The following is a 20,353-nucleotide window of genomic DNA, read 5'->3' on the forward strand; positions in this document are numbered from 1 at the left end:
GCTAGAAATCTGCGATATCATAAAAAAAAAAAATGTGTTTTTCCAGTTAAGCAATTTTAATGAAGACGCATGAAATTTGAACAGCATACAACACATAAACCCTAAAATTTACTGAATAGAATAATAATATTCGCGATCCTCCACAACTCTTACCGGCATTTCTTGCTGCTCTTAGATTGTGATATAAAACGTCTTCTGGGCACGTTTTGACCAATTCATTCGCTTTTAAGGTACAAGCGGACGTGTGACACACTAACTTGGTTTCATCTGTCGCCACAGCTGATGTAATGGTCAATCACTGCCCAAATATAACCGAATTTGCTCTGGTTTCATTGAAAGCATGTGTTCAGCAACCACCAGTTGACCTCCCCTCCACATGTTATGACCATCGTTGTCACCTACACTAAAACGGCGTCCCCAGTTGTTACCCTGGGCTAAAACGTCACGCCCCTGGATACAGCTTACTGCGCAACTGCTCCACGCAGAATGACATAACATCAGTAAGATCTGTAGGCACCGGTGAAATGAGAGGGTGCTTATACAAGGAAATTCTGAACTATCCGGTGAAAGTTCCAAAAAATATATATTTTTTAATGTTTCGTTAAAGTATACGGAGCAAGTTCTATAGATTGGTAATGAAAAGGCATGCATCAGAGAATTGCATGCACCCGCTTACTGCAAACCCGAATGTGCTTTGATAAACGAAATTCATTACACGGAGCTGCTTTCGCCTTTATAGCCTCGACACAGGTGTGAACTACGTAAGTTGTTTTTGAGTGGGAATTCCTCCCACGATTGTTGAAGTGCATGTGACTGAGCTTTAATCTCAGCCATGCTCTTAGGTTATACTCTGAACATGGGTATCAGTATAACATGTCTTTCGATCAATAGAATGAGTTGATAACATCGTATCGTGCCGTTATCACTTCAGTTTGTTAGTTAACAAGATTGTGTTTTTAAGTGAGCTACAACTGATCGTTGATTCAAAGAAATGTTTGAATTTGAAGTGCGGATATTTCAATTTGTTTTTAGTGACTAATTTCTCACAGTAATTATGCATACAAAATGGTACTGATGATACGTTCTGTGGTGTGATGCCGAATTATGAAGTCACTTAAATGATATGTAAAGTAGAAGTATTGATTACTTTTGTGGTAACTAAACTGTCAAACTTTTCGCACTCTCGTTCTCAAATGGAAGCGCACTTCGGTTTCCCAGGTTGTCATTTTGATGATGTGTTGTACTTATTCGTAACTTAGTTTTTGTGCAGCTTTTTGTGGAATTTAACGCCTTACACCCAAGAGCCAGAATTTTTCATAAAATCTTTGTAGATCGTGTATGTGAAAGTTTCTCGTCTTTCCCTAACCTCGGCGTCAGTTCATTGCTACCAGCAATCGGTTGAATGAATTTGTAGTGCTTCAGCTGGCACCGTTTCTACCGCGGGAAAAACTAACAGCATGCGGAAGTCTTTTAGGGCGCGGACCGAAAATGTCAGTAGTTCTAGTGCGGCGGAAAGGCTTGCGGACTATAAAGGTGAAGGCAGTGGACCATCTAGTAGTTCTCGGCCTGGACCTTCAAGTTTCAGCCCTAACGTTAGTCCTAGTTCACCGGACCCAGAAGTTATGAGCTTAGGACCCATGAACATTCCTGTATGTCTTACAAGCACATATGACGCACCTGAAACTTCGGGAAGTAGCTTGCCGTCAACTAGTAAAGAAACCAAAGATGGATCAAAGGTAAGAGACAGTTAATCCTTAAATGAGTGACGTATTCAGAATGCTAATTGCGTTTTATATTTGCATGGGGTCTGCTGGGAGCATTGCAGCCACGTGCTTACCCCGTATTGTGGTCTGTAATTGTAAAGAAAAGCTTGATGTGTTTTTTTTTTTTCTTCTTTAGATAGTGCGTAACGCTCAGTGAGTTACCTTATTTTTTGTGGAAGTGTGGCCGTTATTTCCCCCCCCCCTTTAATGTTAAAGGTCACCACATTTCCATCGAACAACGGTTTAGAAAGGAAATGAAATTATGATTTGGCGTTAGATGCAGTCGGGTTTCAAATAATTAAATTTTGATAGTGTAAAATAATTATTATTAATTTTCTTTTTTTGCCTTATTTTCTTTAAGAAATACTTCAGTACAATGAATGAACGTAAGTTTTAAATTGCTAAATCCCATTCCGATTCCCCCCTCCCCTGTTTTTTGTAGGTTCCTTTCGAAAACCGAAAGGCCTCTTTATTTTAAATTAGTGAAAGCAGTTTTAAATTCATTTTTTTTTTTAATAAACATCACTACAAAACAAGCATTTTCAGATTATTTACTCTTAGATTAGGAATACAAATGTAAAGAATGTAAAAAGGCCAAGGAATATACCCTTTTGGGGTAGGAAATGTATCCCTCCATATACCATTGTTTAAAACTCGGAAAAGTGAATGAATTTTTTTTAAATCCTCAGTTCACTCCCCCCCATCCATTTTCTCCTTTTGGATTTATCTTCGTTAGCACCCTACGTTGATGAATTGAACGCACATTTCATTTCACTTAGTTAAACTTTATTCTTACTGTATAGGTGAACATGGATCTAAAAGATTAAGAATAGGAATTTAAGTAATTATTCTGAGCAGTTATTCACGCCCATTTCACATAAAGTCATAATAATCATCATTCCCAAGTTAAATACATTTGATCAATTGGCGAACTTCAGAAAAGAGATGGACAGAGCCATTACATATGAAGGAAGGTGTTCCCTCACCCCACGAAAATTTCACTTTCGATTTTTTGGATATTACAACACCTCAAATTTCCATGTTTATACTCTGCCATGATCACCAGGTCAGAGGGGTTTACTATAAAACATGAATACAATCGTTAATCGTATTTAGCAGTCACGGTCAAGTGAAAAGCGTGTGCTACTGACTACTCTGATACAGTGGTGCATCTTTCGCCTTCATAAACAACTGTTTAAATTTTTTTTTATTATTGAATTAGCTTTGTTCTATTTTCCATATGTTTCTGTTTAGTTTTAAAAGAATATTGCTTATATAAAGGAAAAGCTGAAGACATTGAGCTGTATATAAAAATAATTTGTGAAGAATCCTTTGCCTCTTGACTGTAAACTGATAATTTTCAGTCTGTTAGTTTGGTAAACACTTATTTCTCTCCATCTAGCTGTAGTGTATTTTTTTAAAATTTTCTACTTAGGTATTAAAGGAAATGGTGTTTATTATATTTCTTAATTAATAAATTAACTTAAAATTACTTATTTTTATTTACTATGAATGTAGAAGATATAACAAAAAAATTAAATTAATAACATGGCAAGAAGCAAACTGATACTAAAAGTAAAATTAATTTAAAATTGATTTGTTTGGCCTACCTTCACCTAACAGGGTGAAGGTGGATTGAACTGTTTAACCCATCACCTGACAGGGGACTAACTTTAACCTTAAGTTTTGAAAAAAGTATTTAGTATTGTATTTTGAGTTGTGCTTATATTAGACTAATGCACTACTTATTAAGATTATTAATTATGAATGCACTACTTATTAAGTTTTATTTTTTAATGATAATGCTGTTTTTTTGGCCACTAGAAATATTCATTAGTTTTAACAAACCAAAAAAAAAAAATAAAAATATATATATATATATATATATACACTAATTATGCATAACTTTTTAAAAAACTTATTGGTACCTCAAAATAGAAATGTGATACTATTAATCACTGCCATATTTAAATTTCCATAGATATTTTTTTACAGAAAACAACTCACATTATTCCAGCACTAAAAATTAATCTAGTAAATACCTGTAAAAGAATTAAACCAGAAAACACCTAGAAATTAACATTTTTCAATGAAAAAGTGATAATGATAAATTATTATTTCCATGTTGAAACTAAATTGAAAACTTCAAGTAATTGCATAACATCAAAGTGACAACTGAAGTTTAACACTGACAAATGTAAAGTTCTGCATATGGGTAGCAGTAACCCCAGAGAAATGTACCAACTATGTGGTGTTACACTCAGGATAGTGGAAAACGAAAGAGACCTGGGGGTAATTGTGCAGTCAGATATGAAGTTTTTTGAGCAGTGCAGACAGGATTCCAGAGTGGGTCTTCAACTGTGTACCTTATTCCCTTGTATAAGGCAATGGTCAGGCCACACCTTGAGTACTGTGTACAGTACTCAAGGTCTGGAGGCCTCATTTTAGGAAGGATGTAGAGTTGCTAGAACAAGTACAGAGAAGGGAAATGAGGCTGGTGAAGGGAACAAAGGGGATGCACTTATGAAGAAAGGCTTAATTTCTGCAAATTGCAACTTCTGCAGCCTAGGCACCTGCGAGGTGATCTGATTGAGATGTATAAAATCTTGAATGGATTGAGTAGGCTTGATGCTGAGGGGATTTTTTCTCTTGCTCAGATTGCAACCTGAGGGGGCATAGATTCAAGCTGAGGAAAGACAGTTGTAGAATAGATGTGCAGAAGTTTGAGTTTAGTTAGCAGGTAGTTGATTGCTGGAACAAACTTCCATCTGTTGTTGTGGAAGTTAATAGCTTAAATTCAAGACAGAACTAGACAAATATTTGGAATGAAGGGATCAGTGAAATGGGAAAGTGTTTTTTTTTTTTTTTTTGCTGATGCTGTATAAGCTTGCTTTCTTTTATCGTGTGCCAATGCTAATTGCTAACCTGGCCATCTAAGGGAGATGAGATTCTACTGCTGGTTAAAAAAAATAATAATTACTGTGTGCTTCAACACTTGTATCAAATACATCGTGTAGATTTACTGGAAAGAATAAACTAAATGTTCTTTTCACTCAATAATTTTCCATATCTTCAATATGAGAAGAAAACAAAGTCTCACAGTTTGTTAGTCTCTGATTTTTTTCTGAAGGCTGCCAACTTTTGTCAGTCAAACCATCATTACCATTAAACCATCATCAGCTAGCAACTGCAAATCATACTTTATATGAACAAACTTACACGTTGCTTTCTCTAAACTATTTCAATCAACATTGTTTACTAAATGCTTAAGAACCAACTGCTAATTATTCTCTTTTATGTACCCTAACATAACCTTATTTAGCAAGGTTAGGTTCCCTAACTTTGTCTGTAAAGAAAAATTTATTGTCTATAAAATTATTGTAGAAAAAAGAAAACCAGCTATACCACTAAAAGTACTGTTACACATTAATGCTTTTGACTGTTACTGTTATAAGGCTGACTATAATTTATTCTGATTAATAAGAATAGCTTGGTATTCAGGTAGTAATAGTTAGCAGCAGACTCAGACCTCACAAAGAATAAGCCTAATTTTAGAATTAATTTGCTTGTATTTATTTTGTGGTAGCATGTTCTTTTTTCTACAAATACTTGGTTAAGTTACATAAAATAGCATATATTGTTGTTTAGTTTTTATTATTGGTATTGGCCAATGATGCAAGAAAGGAAGCTTATAACAGTCAGCCAAAAGAAGAAAAGCAAACATTGTCTGAAACATCTGATTCTTCGTTAAATTTATTCAAACTGTCCTCTTCCACAACATGTGATGGGAGTTTGTTTTAACAGTCAACTGACTAAAATAAAATTTCAGCACATTTATCTTGTAACCATCCTTCCTCAGTTTAAATATTTGCCACTTTGTGTTGTCTGAGCAAAAGTAAGGATACCATCAACAATTTAATTTACTCAGTTCATTCAAGCCTTAAACACTTCTCAGATCTACTCACCTGTGACTAGTTTTCAGATGCTGCATTTTGCAGAACTGAAATTTTTCTTGGTATGAGTACCCTTTTGTTCCCCTAATTAACATTGTTGCTCTTCTGTGTACCTGTTACAACAGATTCACATCTTTCCTAAAATAAGGCTTCCAGACCTGTATGCAGTACTGAAGGTGTGACCTACCATTGCCTAATATAATGGGATAATCATCTTTATTCCTGTATATTATTGACAAAACCCAATGAGATGGCCTGTCTGCATTGGTTAGAGAATTTCATATCTGACTGCAAGATTACACCTCCCCAGGTCTTTACATTCTCCACTGCCTTTGGTGTGGCACCACAGAGTTGGTGTGTTAATCTGGGATTGCTGTTACCCATATGCAGTACTTTTCATTTGTAAAAGTTAAAACTTCAGTTGCCACATCTCAGCCCATGTGGCATACTGTGATTGGTGGCATTAACCACCCTACCAAACTTTGTGTAATCTGCAAACTTAAATAAGTCTTCATCAGTATCTTTAATAAGTATTGAAAATAACGATCGTTGGAGCACTGTACCCTGGGAACTCCACTAATAACAACAGTCGAAGAACAGTGCCATTTATATTCACCCTGCTCAGCCATCCCTTTATCTATACCAGTAACTTCCCCTAATGCTACACTGCTCCAATTTGTATTAGAGGGTTTGTATGAAAGGGTAGTGGTATAGTGTTAAAAAAATTTTGTACTTGCATAACACTTTAAATACTAATCCAAAGTTTACATGGTTTCAATAAGATCTTTTTTTAATTACAGATCCTAAAGTCAACAGAGTTGTGTGAATGAGGGGAGAGAGAGAGAGAGAGTGAGAGTGTCACAGTGCAGTCATCCAATATTTGGGGAAAAAAAAAGAAAAAATAGGGACTAACACCAAAGGCAATTCATGAAGATATGGTTGTAGCATTGAGGAAGGATGCCCCTTCCTATTGCATGGTTAAGAAGTGGGCAGCAGAATTTCAACATGGGAGGGGGAGTTTGGTAGATGACCGTTGTCATGGAAGACCTGCAATGTCCACCACTCCAGAAGTTGGTGATAGTTTGCATGAGCTGGTGTTGAGTGATCAACAAGTGACAGTTCGATACATTGCCAGCATATATTGGGAATCTCATCTGAATGTGCGTACCACATAAGAGGTTCTTGCTATGAAAAAGGTGTCAGCACGATGGGTCCCAAAGTTTTGATAGCAAATCAAAAACACACAAGAGTTGTCCAGTCAAGTGAACATTTGCACTGTTTGACAGTGGAAACAGAAACAGCTGTTTTCTTCCTCCAAGGAAGGCCGTGTTCAATTCTTGGATGGCATTGATTTTTTGGGATGCCAATGGAGTATTACCAGTGGATTACCTTCAGAAAGGCCAGACAATCACCCAGAAGATTATCTTCTCTTAGCCAGAAGCTTATACAACTCTAGCAGGGAGCTAACCAGAAGCTTATACAATTCTAGCTCCCTGCTAGAGTTGTATAAGCTTCTGGCTAAGAATCGAACGCTTGATATCGAACATCAATCAAACTATTGATATCAAGTGGACCAATCTGATTCATCCCTTTCCTTCTAGAGTTTACATAAGTAAAGAAGTCTTTGCATCCTTTGCCAAAGATTTCTCATAATCTGCCTTCGCTTGCCTAACCTCTTTTGTGACTTGATTACAGACAAGCTTATATCTACCATAGTTTTCTGTGTCACTTGATAATTTATATGTACCCCATGCATTTTTCTTCTCTGCCACTAGTCTCGTTAGCTTATTTGCCATCCATTTAGGCCTAAACCATGAACAATATTTCTTAGTTGGAATGAAAAGATTACTTCCTTGAATGCTTCCCATTTAGAATTTGCTGTTGGTAACATCATCAGTTGATCCCATTATATAGAATTTAAAAACTATCTGAGACCACTGTAGTCACCTTTACAAAAGCAAAAACCCTTCCCTTTACCTCTGATAGTAGTTATATCTTTAAGTAAATCCAACATCAGCACACTGTGATTGCTGCCACTTAGTGGTTCCTTTAATGCAGATTCTTAATGCATGAAGAATCACTGCTGATAATCAGATCAAGAGTACTATTCCCTCTAGTTGCCTCTCGAACATGCTGCAGTAGAAAACAGTCATCCGGTAAATCCACAAAAGTCTTGCTAGTGTGCGAGTGACTAACTTAAGTTCCAGTCATTATCTGGGAAGTTAAAATCATCCATTATAAGACAATCTGATTTACTTGCCACTCCTTTTTTTTTTCTCTGTTGTTCACTGTACACATCCAAGTCATTTGGCCTATAACACACTCGTACTCTCAATTTTGCTTTCCCATTGCTAATGTCACACCAAACCGACTCAACATTGCATTGTCCACCAATGTCAACTAGATGCACTCCTTAGATTTTTTTTCTTAATTAACAGCATAACCCCTCCTCCCTTCCTATCCTTTCTGTACACATTGTATTCCCCAAATTCCAATTCTGTATTCTTTATATCTGTGTGACACCATGTCTCTGATATTCCAACAATATCTGCCTTTGATGGCTTGACAGCACCTCAAATTCATCAAATTTATATACTAAACCCCCTAGCATTGATGTACATGGAAGTATACATGCACCTGTTCTTACTCTTCGTTATCCTAATACAGCCCATGTATTTACTTGTTCCATGATGACTCCCAGCAGTCCTGGAAATTCCCATCACCTTGCTTTTAAGTCTGATAGTCATTCCAATAGAAGCAGTGCAAGAATCACTTTCACCTTTGCCTGCAGCTGCTGTTAATCTATTAGTCTGTGAATCTCTCCAAGCTTGCAGTATGCGACCCACCTGACATGATAACATCAGCAAATATTCTTGCACCATTTCTATTAAAGTGTATCCCATTCCTGTAGAATCTCTCTCTCTCTCTCTCTCTCTCTCTCTCTCTCTCTCTCTCTCTCTCTCTCTCTCTCTCTCTCTCCCCCTCTCTCCCTCTCTCTCTCTCCCTCTCCCTCCCTCCTGTTAACAAGCACCATTCTGTGAAAAATTTTACCTTTTGAGCTTTAATAGTATGGGTTGAGTACTCTGTAACAGTAGTAGTAGTACTTTGCATAAAAAAAATAGGAGATATATTATTATGTCGAGAGTGGTCTTTCTTACCATAATTTTTATTTTATTGGACAGTTGATTTTGATTATTGCAGCTAACCATGTGAAACCAAGCCTCCACAGATGGGGTGGGGGAGGTTTAGAGTTGGTTAAATCTGAGTTACATTTCCATTCAGTACCTGGTTTGCCAGCCTTCAGACTTGGTGTCAACAACCTGCTTTATGAATTTACAGCTAACTGAAATGGCTTTTAGAGCAAGGACATTCCTTTAAATAAAAAATAATATACTCATCGGTAGGGGCAGGGAGTACTCATTTAATTTTAAGCTGTTCGGTATAAATCAACTTTGCTGATAATTAAAAGTTGGTCGCCTGTCAAAGAATAAAACCAACTTAAATTTGTTTTTTTTTATAGTTTTATTCTCTTTTATTTTTTTCTTCATTTATATTTAATGATCACTAAAGTCTTAAATTCTGTAAGAAAATATTTTTGCCTGAATTTTGTGTACAAAGCTTTACGTAACCATATTTGGCTGTCATTTTTGCTAATTCTGTATTTTCTTTGATTAATCCTATATTGGCACTGTATATTTCAGTTCATGAAATCAGTATTAGTAGTACTATACTTTTTCTGCCTTTTAGCGTGGCCTATCATGCTGCCAGGTAGAGTGTTGCTGCAAGGGAATGGAAAGCAACTCTGGACCGACCTTGGAGCAGGAGCTCCTGGAGACAGTCAGTGTATGTCCAAGACTTTTCACCTTCAATAGCTTTGATAGTATGGTTTGACTACTCCATAGCAGGAGTAGTACTTGCATAAAATGTTAGGAGATATTATTATTATCATTATCATCCTTTATTCCAAAAAAATAAAAACAAAAATGGTGTCTTGCACTACACCACTTACACATTTCTAGCAAAATTCATAAAATACAAAAACTATTCATTCCTGTACAGATTAAATTTGTCTTTTTATATAAATAAATAAATATACTAAAATGTATAGTGATTTCCGAAGATTACTGGGGGGGGGTAGTAAAGTAATTATTAAAAACTGGTTATTGGAAATGTGACTTAGGTAAATCTCATTAAATTTTATTGAGAGGTGAAAGGATGTAGGACAGCACTATTCATTCAGTAGTCTGCAATGCACTTTCCACTGGTCTGTTGTTGGCTTGGGCCATTGGAAACTGTTAATAAACAAAAACTTCATCATTTTTATGTACTTAACTTTTTAAATAGACTACAATTTATTCATATGTTGTTAAATTTCTTTATCTAGCCTCATATATAAAACAAGTATGTATATTAATAATACTTAGGCAAATAAATATTTATTAATAATTACAATGGCCTGCTAGATCTTTGAACCTCCTAAAAGTGGTCTGCCCAACACACTAATTGAATAGCCTGGTGCAGGCTAAAGGAATATTATAGAGCAGGGTGGGTAGAATGCAACTGGCAGAAATGATTGGATATAGTGCTGAATTCAAAGGGGGGGGAATTCCAGGAGGAGAAATAAGACTGGATAATTCTAAATGTCTCGTTAAATTGGCTCTTGATTTTAGCGGTCTTGAAACAGAAGCTTTGCTCACTTCAAAAGGGATTTGTATCTCCCCTCCACTAGGATAAAATATCAAGTTAAATTCTGTTATTAGTAATCACACATTAAACCTTCCCCCCAGTATGGGAAAAAAAAAAGTATGGATTCATTGCCTTCTATTAATCAGGCTGGTCATCAACTTCTGAGCTGGCACTTAGAGTGCTAGAAACTTGAGAGAGTGAGTGCGTTATCATGTCATCTCCAATTTATTTTAAATTTTGTGAGGATTAAGTATATTTTACACAAAGGAAAATGACCAAGCAGTATGGGTTCCCCGTTAAAAAAAAAAAAAAAAAAAAAAAAAAGGTAACTGCAGCCGTTATCAACCCACTGTAGGATGGAAGCCTCCTCAACGATTCATGTTGAGGAAATGGACCATAATCTGCCATGCTGGTCCAGTGCAGGTTGATAGATTGACCATATTTAGCAGTCAAGGAATTGAACCTCTGTTTACTCAAAAACCATGTGTTACCACACTGCTGCTCATGACCACTCAGCTATAGGCATTTTTAACATTTTTAATTTAGCATTTTTTTTAAACCTATTCCCATTCTTTCCCTGAGAAAATTGAAGGTAAGTAATCCGTGGGACTTTACAATAAAACTATTGGTTTTTTTTTTCCTTTTTTGTGGTAGACAAAAAAAAAAATTGTTCTCATTAACAATTATGGGAGATCGGGTATACCTATAACAACCTGAAGTATACTACATATGTTAAGCATGAGTACCTATCATTGTACTTGGAAAAAAAAAAAAGAAAAAAGATATTAATATATTTGCATATATATACTTTAATAGTTTTCATGGGTCCATGGTGGCCTCTGCCTCAAATTTGATAGTGGGCCATGATTTCCATCTCAAATTAAAAGTGGTTTGTATCTGGAAAAATATTGGGGAACATTGGTCTAAGGTTTAAAGTGAAAGTATACAAGCCCAAAGGCAGAGGGTGCAGTCTTTACCTATGTCAAATATAAAATTTTGTTTTTATTCTGGAATGACCAAATTGGACTAGAGGAGTAGTAGCAATAGTATTTATTAGTTACGTGTGCTGAAACCATATTTTTTACTATTTTTCTTTTATAATATCCTTCCTAATTTCATTCTTGTAATCTTTCATAATTTCTCTCCTTCAGATCTAATGCACCATGAAAACAAAAGAACAGTTACTCACCCAATAAAAATTACAAATTCTTCCTTCTCCCTAGCGAAATTCTTGGAACAGGCTCAACTATGGTGACAGTATGGTAGTTTTACCATTGTATTCAACTATTATTAATTTCTTACCAATTCTCCCCTATGCAAGTTGATAAACAATAAAGTATAAAGCATGCATTTGCCTGGGATCAAACTTTTGCTCCATTTAAGAGTGCCATTGTTTAAAAATCAATTTTTCAGTATTTTCACTCATCTGAAGCATTCGGGAATCATAACTACTTGGTTCAAATATCATTGTTGCAGGAGGTAGAAGATCCTAGTGCCACCTGATCACTTGAACCTCTCACCCGCTGGCAAAATTTCACCCCCAGTCAAATTTGAAACTGTCAGCTGATGAAGTCCTCTAAAATGCCAATTGAAAAAAACGCCATAAATTTTGTGGTAAAAAAGTCTGCATGGGTAGCACAGTGGTATCAGCACCGTCCTTCCCATACCGGGTGGAAAAGGCCCGAGCTGAATCCCGCCGATGACGTGAGGAACTTTAATGGGCTTTTTTTCACTCCGTGGCTGAGTTGGTCTATCTCAGATGTAGATAGCAAGGTTTTTTCCGTCCAGCAAAATAGGCAAATCGACCAGAGAACACACGCAATTTACAGACACAATATACAGGTTTATGTAATGAATTACGGGTGACCCTAATATAATAATTTATGGGGGCATAAAGTCATTTAATATACAGTGAAACTTCTAACGGACACCTCTCGTTAGCGGACATCTCTCTACAACGGACATTTTCAAATTCCCCAATTCACCTCCATTGGTTTTAACGTGTTTGCAGCTTCTGTCTAGCGGACATTCTCTGTAACGGACGCGGACAGGCAATCTGCACTGTTTCGTTTAGATTAGCACTTAATTTGATCTCCCCATAACGGACTGCGGGAGAGCTCACGGCCTTTTTCTAGGAACTTTTCTTCCACATATTGCCTCAATCTATTTTCTATTTCCGATTCTCTGAATTTTATCAAGGTTTACGTCGCGGTTGTAAACCCTTTTTCAAGAATTTTTAAGGCACGTGTAAAACTTGTGACGAATTCGGTGTGTGCAGGGGGCAGGGTGAATTTGGTCGGCCTTTCGTCTTTTGAGTTTCAGTTTTCAGTTTTGTTCAGTGTTGTGTGAAGTGCACAATGTCTTCTCGTAAACATTTAACTTTAAAAGATAAAGTCGAACTCATTAATGCGTATGATCGGCAATAAAATAGTGTTCGCAATCTCGCTGCAAAATTCAAAATCGGGAAGACACAGGTAAGCGACATCCTAAAGAAAAAAAAATGAACTGCTCAAACAATTTTGGCAACACGGAAATGATCAGGTTCAAAAATCATTCCCGAAAACTGTTGGATTTCAAATTGACAATGTTACGTATGAGTGGTTTTGTCGCGCACGTGCTAAAAAAATTCCCATTAATGGGCCTATTATTAGGGAAAAGGCTTTGGAGGTTGCGAAATCTATGGGAGTAAATGAGTTCAAAGCCTCTGTGGGATGGCTAGACAAGTTCAAAACTCGGCATAAAATTTCTTGGAAAACCGTAAGTGGTGAAGGTGGTTCTGTTGATACTGGGGTTGTAACAGAGTGGACCGTCAAATTGGAAGATTTATGTCGTGATTTTGAAGCTAAGGATATTTGCAACTGTGACGAAACAGGGTTGTTTTTTAAAGCTCTTCCTGAAAAAACAATGAGTCTAAAAAACGAAAAGTGCCAGGGCGGAAAAATTTCTAAGGAACGCTTGACTGTACTATTGTGTACAAATATGCTGGGAGACTTTGAACAACCTCTTGTTATAGGAAAACCACAAAATCCTCGTTGTTTCAAGGGCATAAAGTTGAATCTTTTGAATGTTGACTGGAAGTCTAATAAAAAAGTGTGGATGACACGAGATATCATGAGCGAATGGATAAGTCACTTTAACCAAAACATGATTCGTCAAAACAGAAAAATTATTCTTTTCATGGATAATGCTGCATCTCACCCGCACATTGAATTGTCCAACATTCAAATCATTTTTCTGCCACCAAACACATCTGCAGAGTGTCAGCCCTTGGATCAAGGGATAATAAAAAATTTTAAACTTCACTACAGAAAACGTGTTTTAAGACATCTCATTGCAAACATGAACGATGTAACATGTGCGAGTGACCTTGCAAAGAAAATCAGCATCCTAGATGCGATTCAATGGATTTCCTCTTCAGTAAATGCAATTAGAAAACAAACTGTCGTGAACTGTTTTATAAAGTCTGGCTTCTCAAACGCAAAAATTGAAGTTGTGAACAGCAATGCGGAGCACCAAGAAGAACAAGAACTTCAACATCTATTGATAATGTACGATACTTCGGCTACAAAGATATAGACTCGAACCTCACTACAGAAGATGGTGCTCTAGATATCAACGACATTATCATCGATATTTTTCAAGAAGTTCCTCATGAGGATGAAGAAATGGAAGAAGGTCATTCTATCGAAGAACATATTAACGACGAACCACCGATGAAAATAGAAGAAGCGCTCATACAAATCAATTGTTTAAAAATGTTTTTCGCCGCTGAAGAAGATACTGAAGGACTTTCGATGGTTTCTTCACTCCAAACAAATGTTGAAAACAAAATTATCAGCCGGAAGAAGGTGCAGAAGAAAATAAGTGATTACTGTATGTATTTTTCTTAAGATAAAGTCATAATATGCATAGCAAAATTGTATGTACAGTATATTATTTACAAAAATATTGTGCAAAATCTGTATATATTTTAATTTAATTTTACATTAAACGTTTAACGATTTTTCTTTCTTTCTTTTTTTTTTTTCTCCCTCAGACTTCTTGTTAGCGGACACTTCTCTCTAATGGACACATTTTCGTTCCCCATGGCTGTCCGTTAAAGGGAAGTTTCACTGTAGTTGTTTTAAGTACTCCATAAACAAATTTCTGTTGGCTGTAATGCTTGTCTTGTGACATTAATCATGAGTTGGAATACATATGAATTGATGACTTATAATTGATGAATTGAATACATATGAATAATAGTCACACCATTTTTACAACCAATTAGCATTTAGTATTTGTTTCTCCCCAAAAACCACGCTTGCATGCATTGCCTCTGTCTTATTAGGTCTTGTTATTGGCAATCAGTAGTCAGTGTTGATTTAAGTTTTGTCTTGGTTGGTTGTCGGTTGCATCATTACACATAATTGCAATAATTTTGAATCTGGCAACATTTATGGTTCATTTGCTTCGTTTTATTTAAGTCAATATTGTAAAATGCATAAAAGGTAACCCCTTTCTGCAATTACTAGTAATAATAAAAGAAGAGCTGTTGGAAAAAGTTCTTTGATGAAAAATGGACGAATATTTTTTTCATGGAAGTAAATGGAAAGTGTGTGTGCATGTCTCATTTGTAAAGAATTGGTTGCAGTTTATAAAAAGTACAATCTTGAACGCCACTATTTGACCAAGCATAAAGAATATGAAAAACTGAAAGAGACTCTGCATTTAGACAAGCTTAACATTTTTAAAAGAATCTTTATGCAAACAGAAATCTATTGTCTAAAGCAGCGGTTTCCAACCTTTTTTGATTTGCAAACTCTTTTCAACGTTATATTTTTTATCGCGAGCCCCTTTCAACACAATATTTTTAATGCAAACCACTATATTCTCTGAAATCATATTTCTGAATTTTTATCATAAAATATTTCCAGTACTATGTTTCTATAGTGTGTTCATGTCTAACGGCACCAGTGGTTTCCCCCATCTCCACGTTGCTTTCATTGTAGGTGTACCAGTTCACTGGGAAGTCCAGAGATTTAAAAGTGTATGGATTTTGTAAGTGTAATGTTGTGTATTGTTGTTCTTCTGGCCATTTAGCCGCTAGACCCCTGCTGGGGCCCAACGTTGTCCACACTATGCCTTGTGGAGGCAGACCAGGTACCAAGTAATTTTAAGTTTTAACTCTGGCAGATCCTGCCACCTAATTTCCTGAGATTTCAGTGGCAAGGACCTAAAAAAATAATAATTTAATAGTATTTGGAAGTACAGTAAACCCCGCTATTCGTGGTTTCGCGTATTCGCAATCGTTGATTTAATATAAAATGAAACCTAAAAAAAAAAATGAATTTTAAAGCGCCGTGAATATTTTCCGCCATAAAAAAACATGGGTGTGGCTAAAATTATCTTTCCCGGTCAAAAAAGCGTTCAGTGGGTGGGGGGAGAGGGGTGACAAAATTGAGCTTGGATGTTTCTTGCAATCCTTGTTCAGTATGTGTTATGCGCTTGTCATGGAAGGTTTGGTCGTTGGCTTTTAATTTATATCCTTATAAATTTATCAATTTATAAATTGATATGCTTACAAAAGTGATAAATCTACCGTTTTGCAGGGTAAAACAGATTTTTCGAGTGTGTTAACAGCAGAAAGTGCCTTTATTGTGGACAAGTTCTTTTTTACCCGTACAAAAATATGGCTACGAATAACAAGGGAAATGTGAAAATATCAAAGAAGGTGATGACATTAGCGAATAAAATTGAGTTATTAGACAAAATTTCTAATGTTGGAAGTGTCTGCTCAGTGGCAAAACATTATAAAATCAATGAGTCAACGGTACGATCAATCAAAAAATCGGAAGAAAAAATCCGCCGTAGTGTCCGTGAAAACACGCTAATTGCTTCAAAAATTTGCTCTGTAACTCGTGATGTTAAATTAGAAAAAATGGAAAAAGCTTTAAATCTGTGGATAGAAGACCGAACTCAAAATATAATTCCGTTAAGTTCACTCATCATTCGTGAAAAGGCAAAACACCTTTATCAACACTTTAGCGAAACTGGTGATAGCACTGGCGGGATACGTTTTTTAGCTAGCAAAGGCACTGGTTTGAAAGATTTGTTTGAAATTTCTAATAAATATTACAATTTAATATTAAATTGTTTCTTATTTTCATTTCGATGCCATATGCTTGCATTTCACTATGTACTGCCTATGTACATTGTCATATTATGAAGGTACATATAATACATACATAGACAAAATTTTAGACTAGTTTTTCTTATATATTTCATACTTTGGAACGGAACTCCTTTATTACTATCGGAGCCATAACTCAGTATTCGCGTTTTCGATATTCGTGACATTTCTCAGGAACGTAACCCCCACAAATAGCGGGGGTTTACTGTAGTCACTGAAAGGTTAGGCCGAGAGGGGTTTTCGTATGCAGTTGGAATTTTCAAAATTTTTTAAAATTTTGACATTGTGTGGGGCATTCGCTGGTGTTTAGGCAGAGTAGGGGGGGGAGTCAGAATTATGGAGCCAATAGGGAAGGCGACCCCAGGTCTAAGATTTAAATTTAGAATGTGTGGGGTTATGCTGTGAAAGTGAACGGAGTAGGGGAGAGACTGAAGACTGGGGGGAGGAAACAGGAAGTAAGGGGTCGATAGAGGATGTGACCCCTGTGGTCAGTGGGGCAAGCCCATGTCCCACCAGGAGGAAAAGGAGAGCAAGGAGGTAAAGAGACAGTGAAACCATCTCCTCCCCTCCCCAGGGAAGTGGAAAGAAAGTACTGTGCAAGAGAGCACAGGTATAGGATCTCCTGTGGCGTTGAAAGAGCTGCAATGAGGTCAAGTCCATGGTAGGTCTTCTATTTAAGTTCTAGTTCTTCTAAAGAGACGTCAACTTCTAGGGTTGTGGGTCATCCCTGGGACAAGTCCCGTACTTGCAGGTGAGGTTGTGCTTGCAGCCTGTCATCAAGTTTTCGGTTTTAATCTTCTTCCGTTGAAAGGAGGAGAAATGCTGGTTGGTGATATGTTTTTTCTTTGGGTTGTCATAGCCTGATGGCTTTTCCTCAGTGTATGGGAATTTGCACCCTTCTTCTCGCAAAGAGGTCCTGGGCGAATCGTGACAATGCTTTATAATCTTTCGTTTCAAAGAGGAGAAATTCTTGTTGGCTTGGAAGAAATCTCACTTTTGTAATCAGAATATATCTTAGGTCTTCGTAGATGGGACAGTCAAACATAACATGGTTCCAGTCTTCTATCTCTCCACAAGTGCAATGTGGGTTTTCTGTGAGTCTGAAGCCAGCAAACTTTGCATTGAAGGGGCCATGCCCTTTTATTAAGTACATTGTATGAAGTCCTGGGAAGAACCATGATGGTGATTTTGGGTATACTATATTTGTCTGTGGAAAAAACTTGCTGGTGATCTCTCCTTTCGTGATACCGACTCATTTCTTGTCCAAATGGTAGCGGAGCATTCTAGTTTCTTGCCAAAGATATTGGCCACAATTTTTGCCCAACTGTGTTCCCAGCTCTGTCAAAACCAGATGGTTCCATTGCTACATCAGCCAAAGACAAAGCTAACCTGCTAACATCCTATTTTTCTTCCAAATCATGTATTCACGATTTTGGTAAATCAAACCGTTTCCAGTACTGTACACTCCATTCAATGCCTCCAGTGGTCTGCCGTCAAAAGTATATCAGAAGGATTTTGGTGAATCTGAAGCCAAGAAATCTCCAGGTCCTGATGGTATTTCTCCACTCATTCTCAAAACCTGTGCTCCTGAACTTACTCCAATTTTGTGTCGTTTTGTTTCACTTACTTATTCCAAAGGTGATTTTCATTTTGCTTTGATCATATCCAGCCAGTGTCTAAAAAGGGTGACAAATCCCTTCCATCTAATTATCATCCCATTGCGATCACTTCTACTCTTTCCAAAGTAATGGAGAAATCAATTAACTGCCAACTCTTAAACTATCTGGAAATCTTTCATCTGATCAACAATGGCCAGTATGGATTCCATCAGTGTCGTTCCACTGGTGATATTCTGGCTTATGTTACCCATCTATCCATCTATGGAAGGTGCCTCCGTAGCCAGGTGGGAAGAAGCAGCAGTGCGTAGCACATGCTTCTTGATTAGACCAGGGTTCGAGCCCGTCACCACCAAATACGGAGGATGCGGAAAGGTCAGGGAATGACCACCGCATATCCCGGAGCAATATGGCCTCAGTTGCTAATGCTCCTAAAACCCAAAATAACAAACAAACAACAAACCCATCTATGGACAAATTCAATGGAAAAGTTTGGTGAAACTCAAGTCATTGCTCTTGATATTTCAGATGCTTTTGATCGCGTTTGGCATAAAGGTCTTCTAAATAAGCTTCCATCCTATGGTTTGCAAACTGTTCTTTGTAATTGAATATCCAGTTTTCTCTCACTGGTTCCTTTCCCTTCACCATTGTATTAAGTAAATAGGAATGGAGAGAAGATTCTGAAAATTTATTTGTCTTTTATATGATTTGAAGATTTCAGTGAAGGGGAACTCATTTCACCATAATACCGTAACATAACCTACAGAATTCCAGTTATTGGTATTATCGCAAATGCAATAATCGAGTTTACTACCTGTTTATAATAGATTGCACTAACAGAAAAGTCCAACAAACGAGAAAGTGCAAATTGTTTTATGGTTGTGACCACCAGAAATGTGGTTTAGAAAAATATCACAAAGGCATTCAAAATTGATTCTTATAACGGAACATATGATAATGATGAAAGTGTAGTGCAATTTCCATTATAAAAATGACCTTTTAGAGAGATAAAAAGCTTAGTTATATGGCGAAAATTTCAACTTCCAAGGTCTTGGAACAAATTACCAAAAAAAAAAAAAAAACACTGTATTATTGGGTTCACATTATATTTTCACGATACCTCCATTTATTCCTACAGGATGCAAAATACGTTTCCACGATTTTTTTTAAATTTGCACCAGCCAGCAAAAGCTTACGTAAAGTAGAAATTCAGTAAGTCTAGTATTACGTAAGCCGGGGAGTGCCTGTATTCTGTATATAAATAAAATATGTGCTCATTGATTTGATTCTCACATTCTTATAATCTTTTTTTTTAATGTCTGTGCAGCTGTATCTCTAACATTTTGACTTCTCTTAACTGCACTGTTTTGGGACATGCAAAATCAACAGATTTAGTTAGTTGGAATCTTTAGAAACACCTGGGGCTTGTTTCCTCTTCAGAAGAACATACAAAGGAGACATTGAGGATCTCATGGTGTCCTTTATGGGATTCCTCACTAGAATAAGCTTGCGATGGGCTACAAAGTTGCCAAAATTAGAAGCTCTAATTTGTATTTCTTCAGATCTAACAAAGGACCTTTATTTTGAAATAAGAGCAGTGGTTTATAGTCTGTCTGCCCATTTTTCCAACACAAAGTTGGAAGCCACTTTTGTGACTTTGTGTGTCACATTAGTAAGATTTGTATTCTTTGCAAATGTATAAGACATTTGCAAAGAATGCCATTCTAAAGGGAAGAGAATGCCATTGTCCCTTTATATAAGATGATCATGTGATCACATTTAGTATATTGTGGGCTATAAAACCTGTCTTCTAACCATAGAGATAGCACCATCAGTGGCACAAAATACCAAATTTTCCAGTGGTACTTGTTTTCCATCAAACCATGTTTTTACAGCAAAAATGGATGCTCCAGTAAAGTAAGTTTCTATAGATTTTACAAACATCTCTTCTTGAAATTTGGCCTTATTGTCAGTAACTGTGGATTCATTAATCTGAATAGAAAATTCTCATTTTTAGTTTGTCAATTAGTTGCTCATCAAGGCAGTGAAATGATTATTATATGCTAGGGTAGTAAAGCCCACTGTTTTTTAAAACATATTTCAGAAAGTCCAGAAAAGTTTTTCCCCATCTTAATGGGAAGTATTTTTCGATGGGTCTGATTC

The 20,353-nt window shown here is 36.5% G+C and overlaps 1 protein-coding gene across 3 annotated transcripts in view; it reads left to right on the forward strand.

Annotated features, from left to right (window-relative positions):
• The first annotated feature begins 493 nt into the window (after positions 1 to 493).
• The window catches only part of LOC150078496 (leucine-rich repeat protein soc-2 homolog), a 487,454-nt gene continuing 467,594 nt past the window's right edge, over positions 494 to 20,353 (forward strand). For all 3 annotated transcript variants that reach the window (XM_090385300.1, XM_090385301.1, XM_090385302.1), the window contains exon 1: positions 494 to 1,736. In XM_090385300.1, the coding sequence (XP_090241426.1) occupies positions 1,458 to 1,736 (279 nt within the window). In that variant the 5' untranslated portion in view covers positions 494 to 1,457. The remainder of the gene's footprint in view (positions 1,737 to 20,353) is intronic.

Source organism: Mastigoproctus giganteus, chromosome 11 (assembly GCF_048544385.1).
Source record: "Mastigoproctus giganteus isolate SK-2022 chromosome 11, ASM4854438v1, whole genome shotgun sequence".
In the NCBI taxonomy this organism is placed as follows: Eukaryota; Metazoa; Arthropoda; class Arachnida; order Uropygi; family Thelyphonidae; genus Mastigoproctus; species Mastigoproctus giganteus.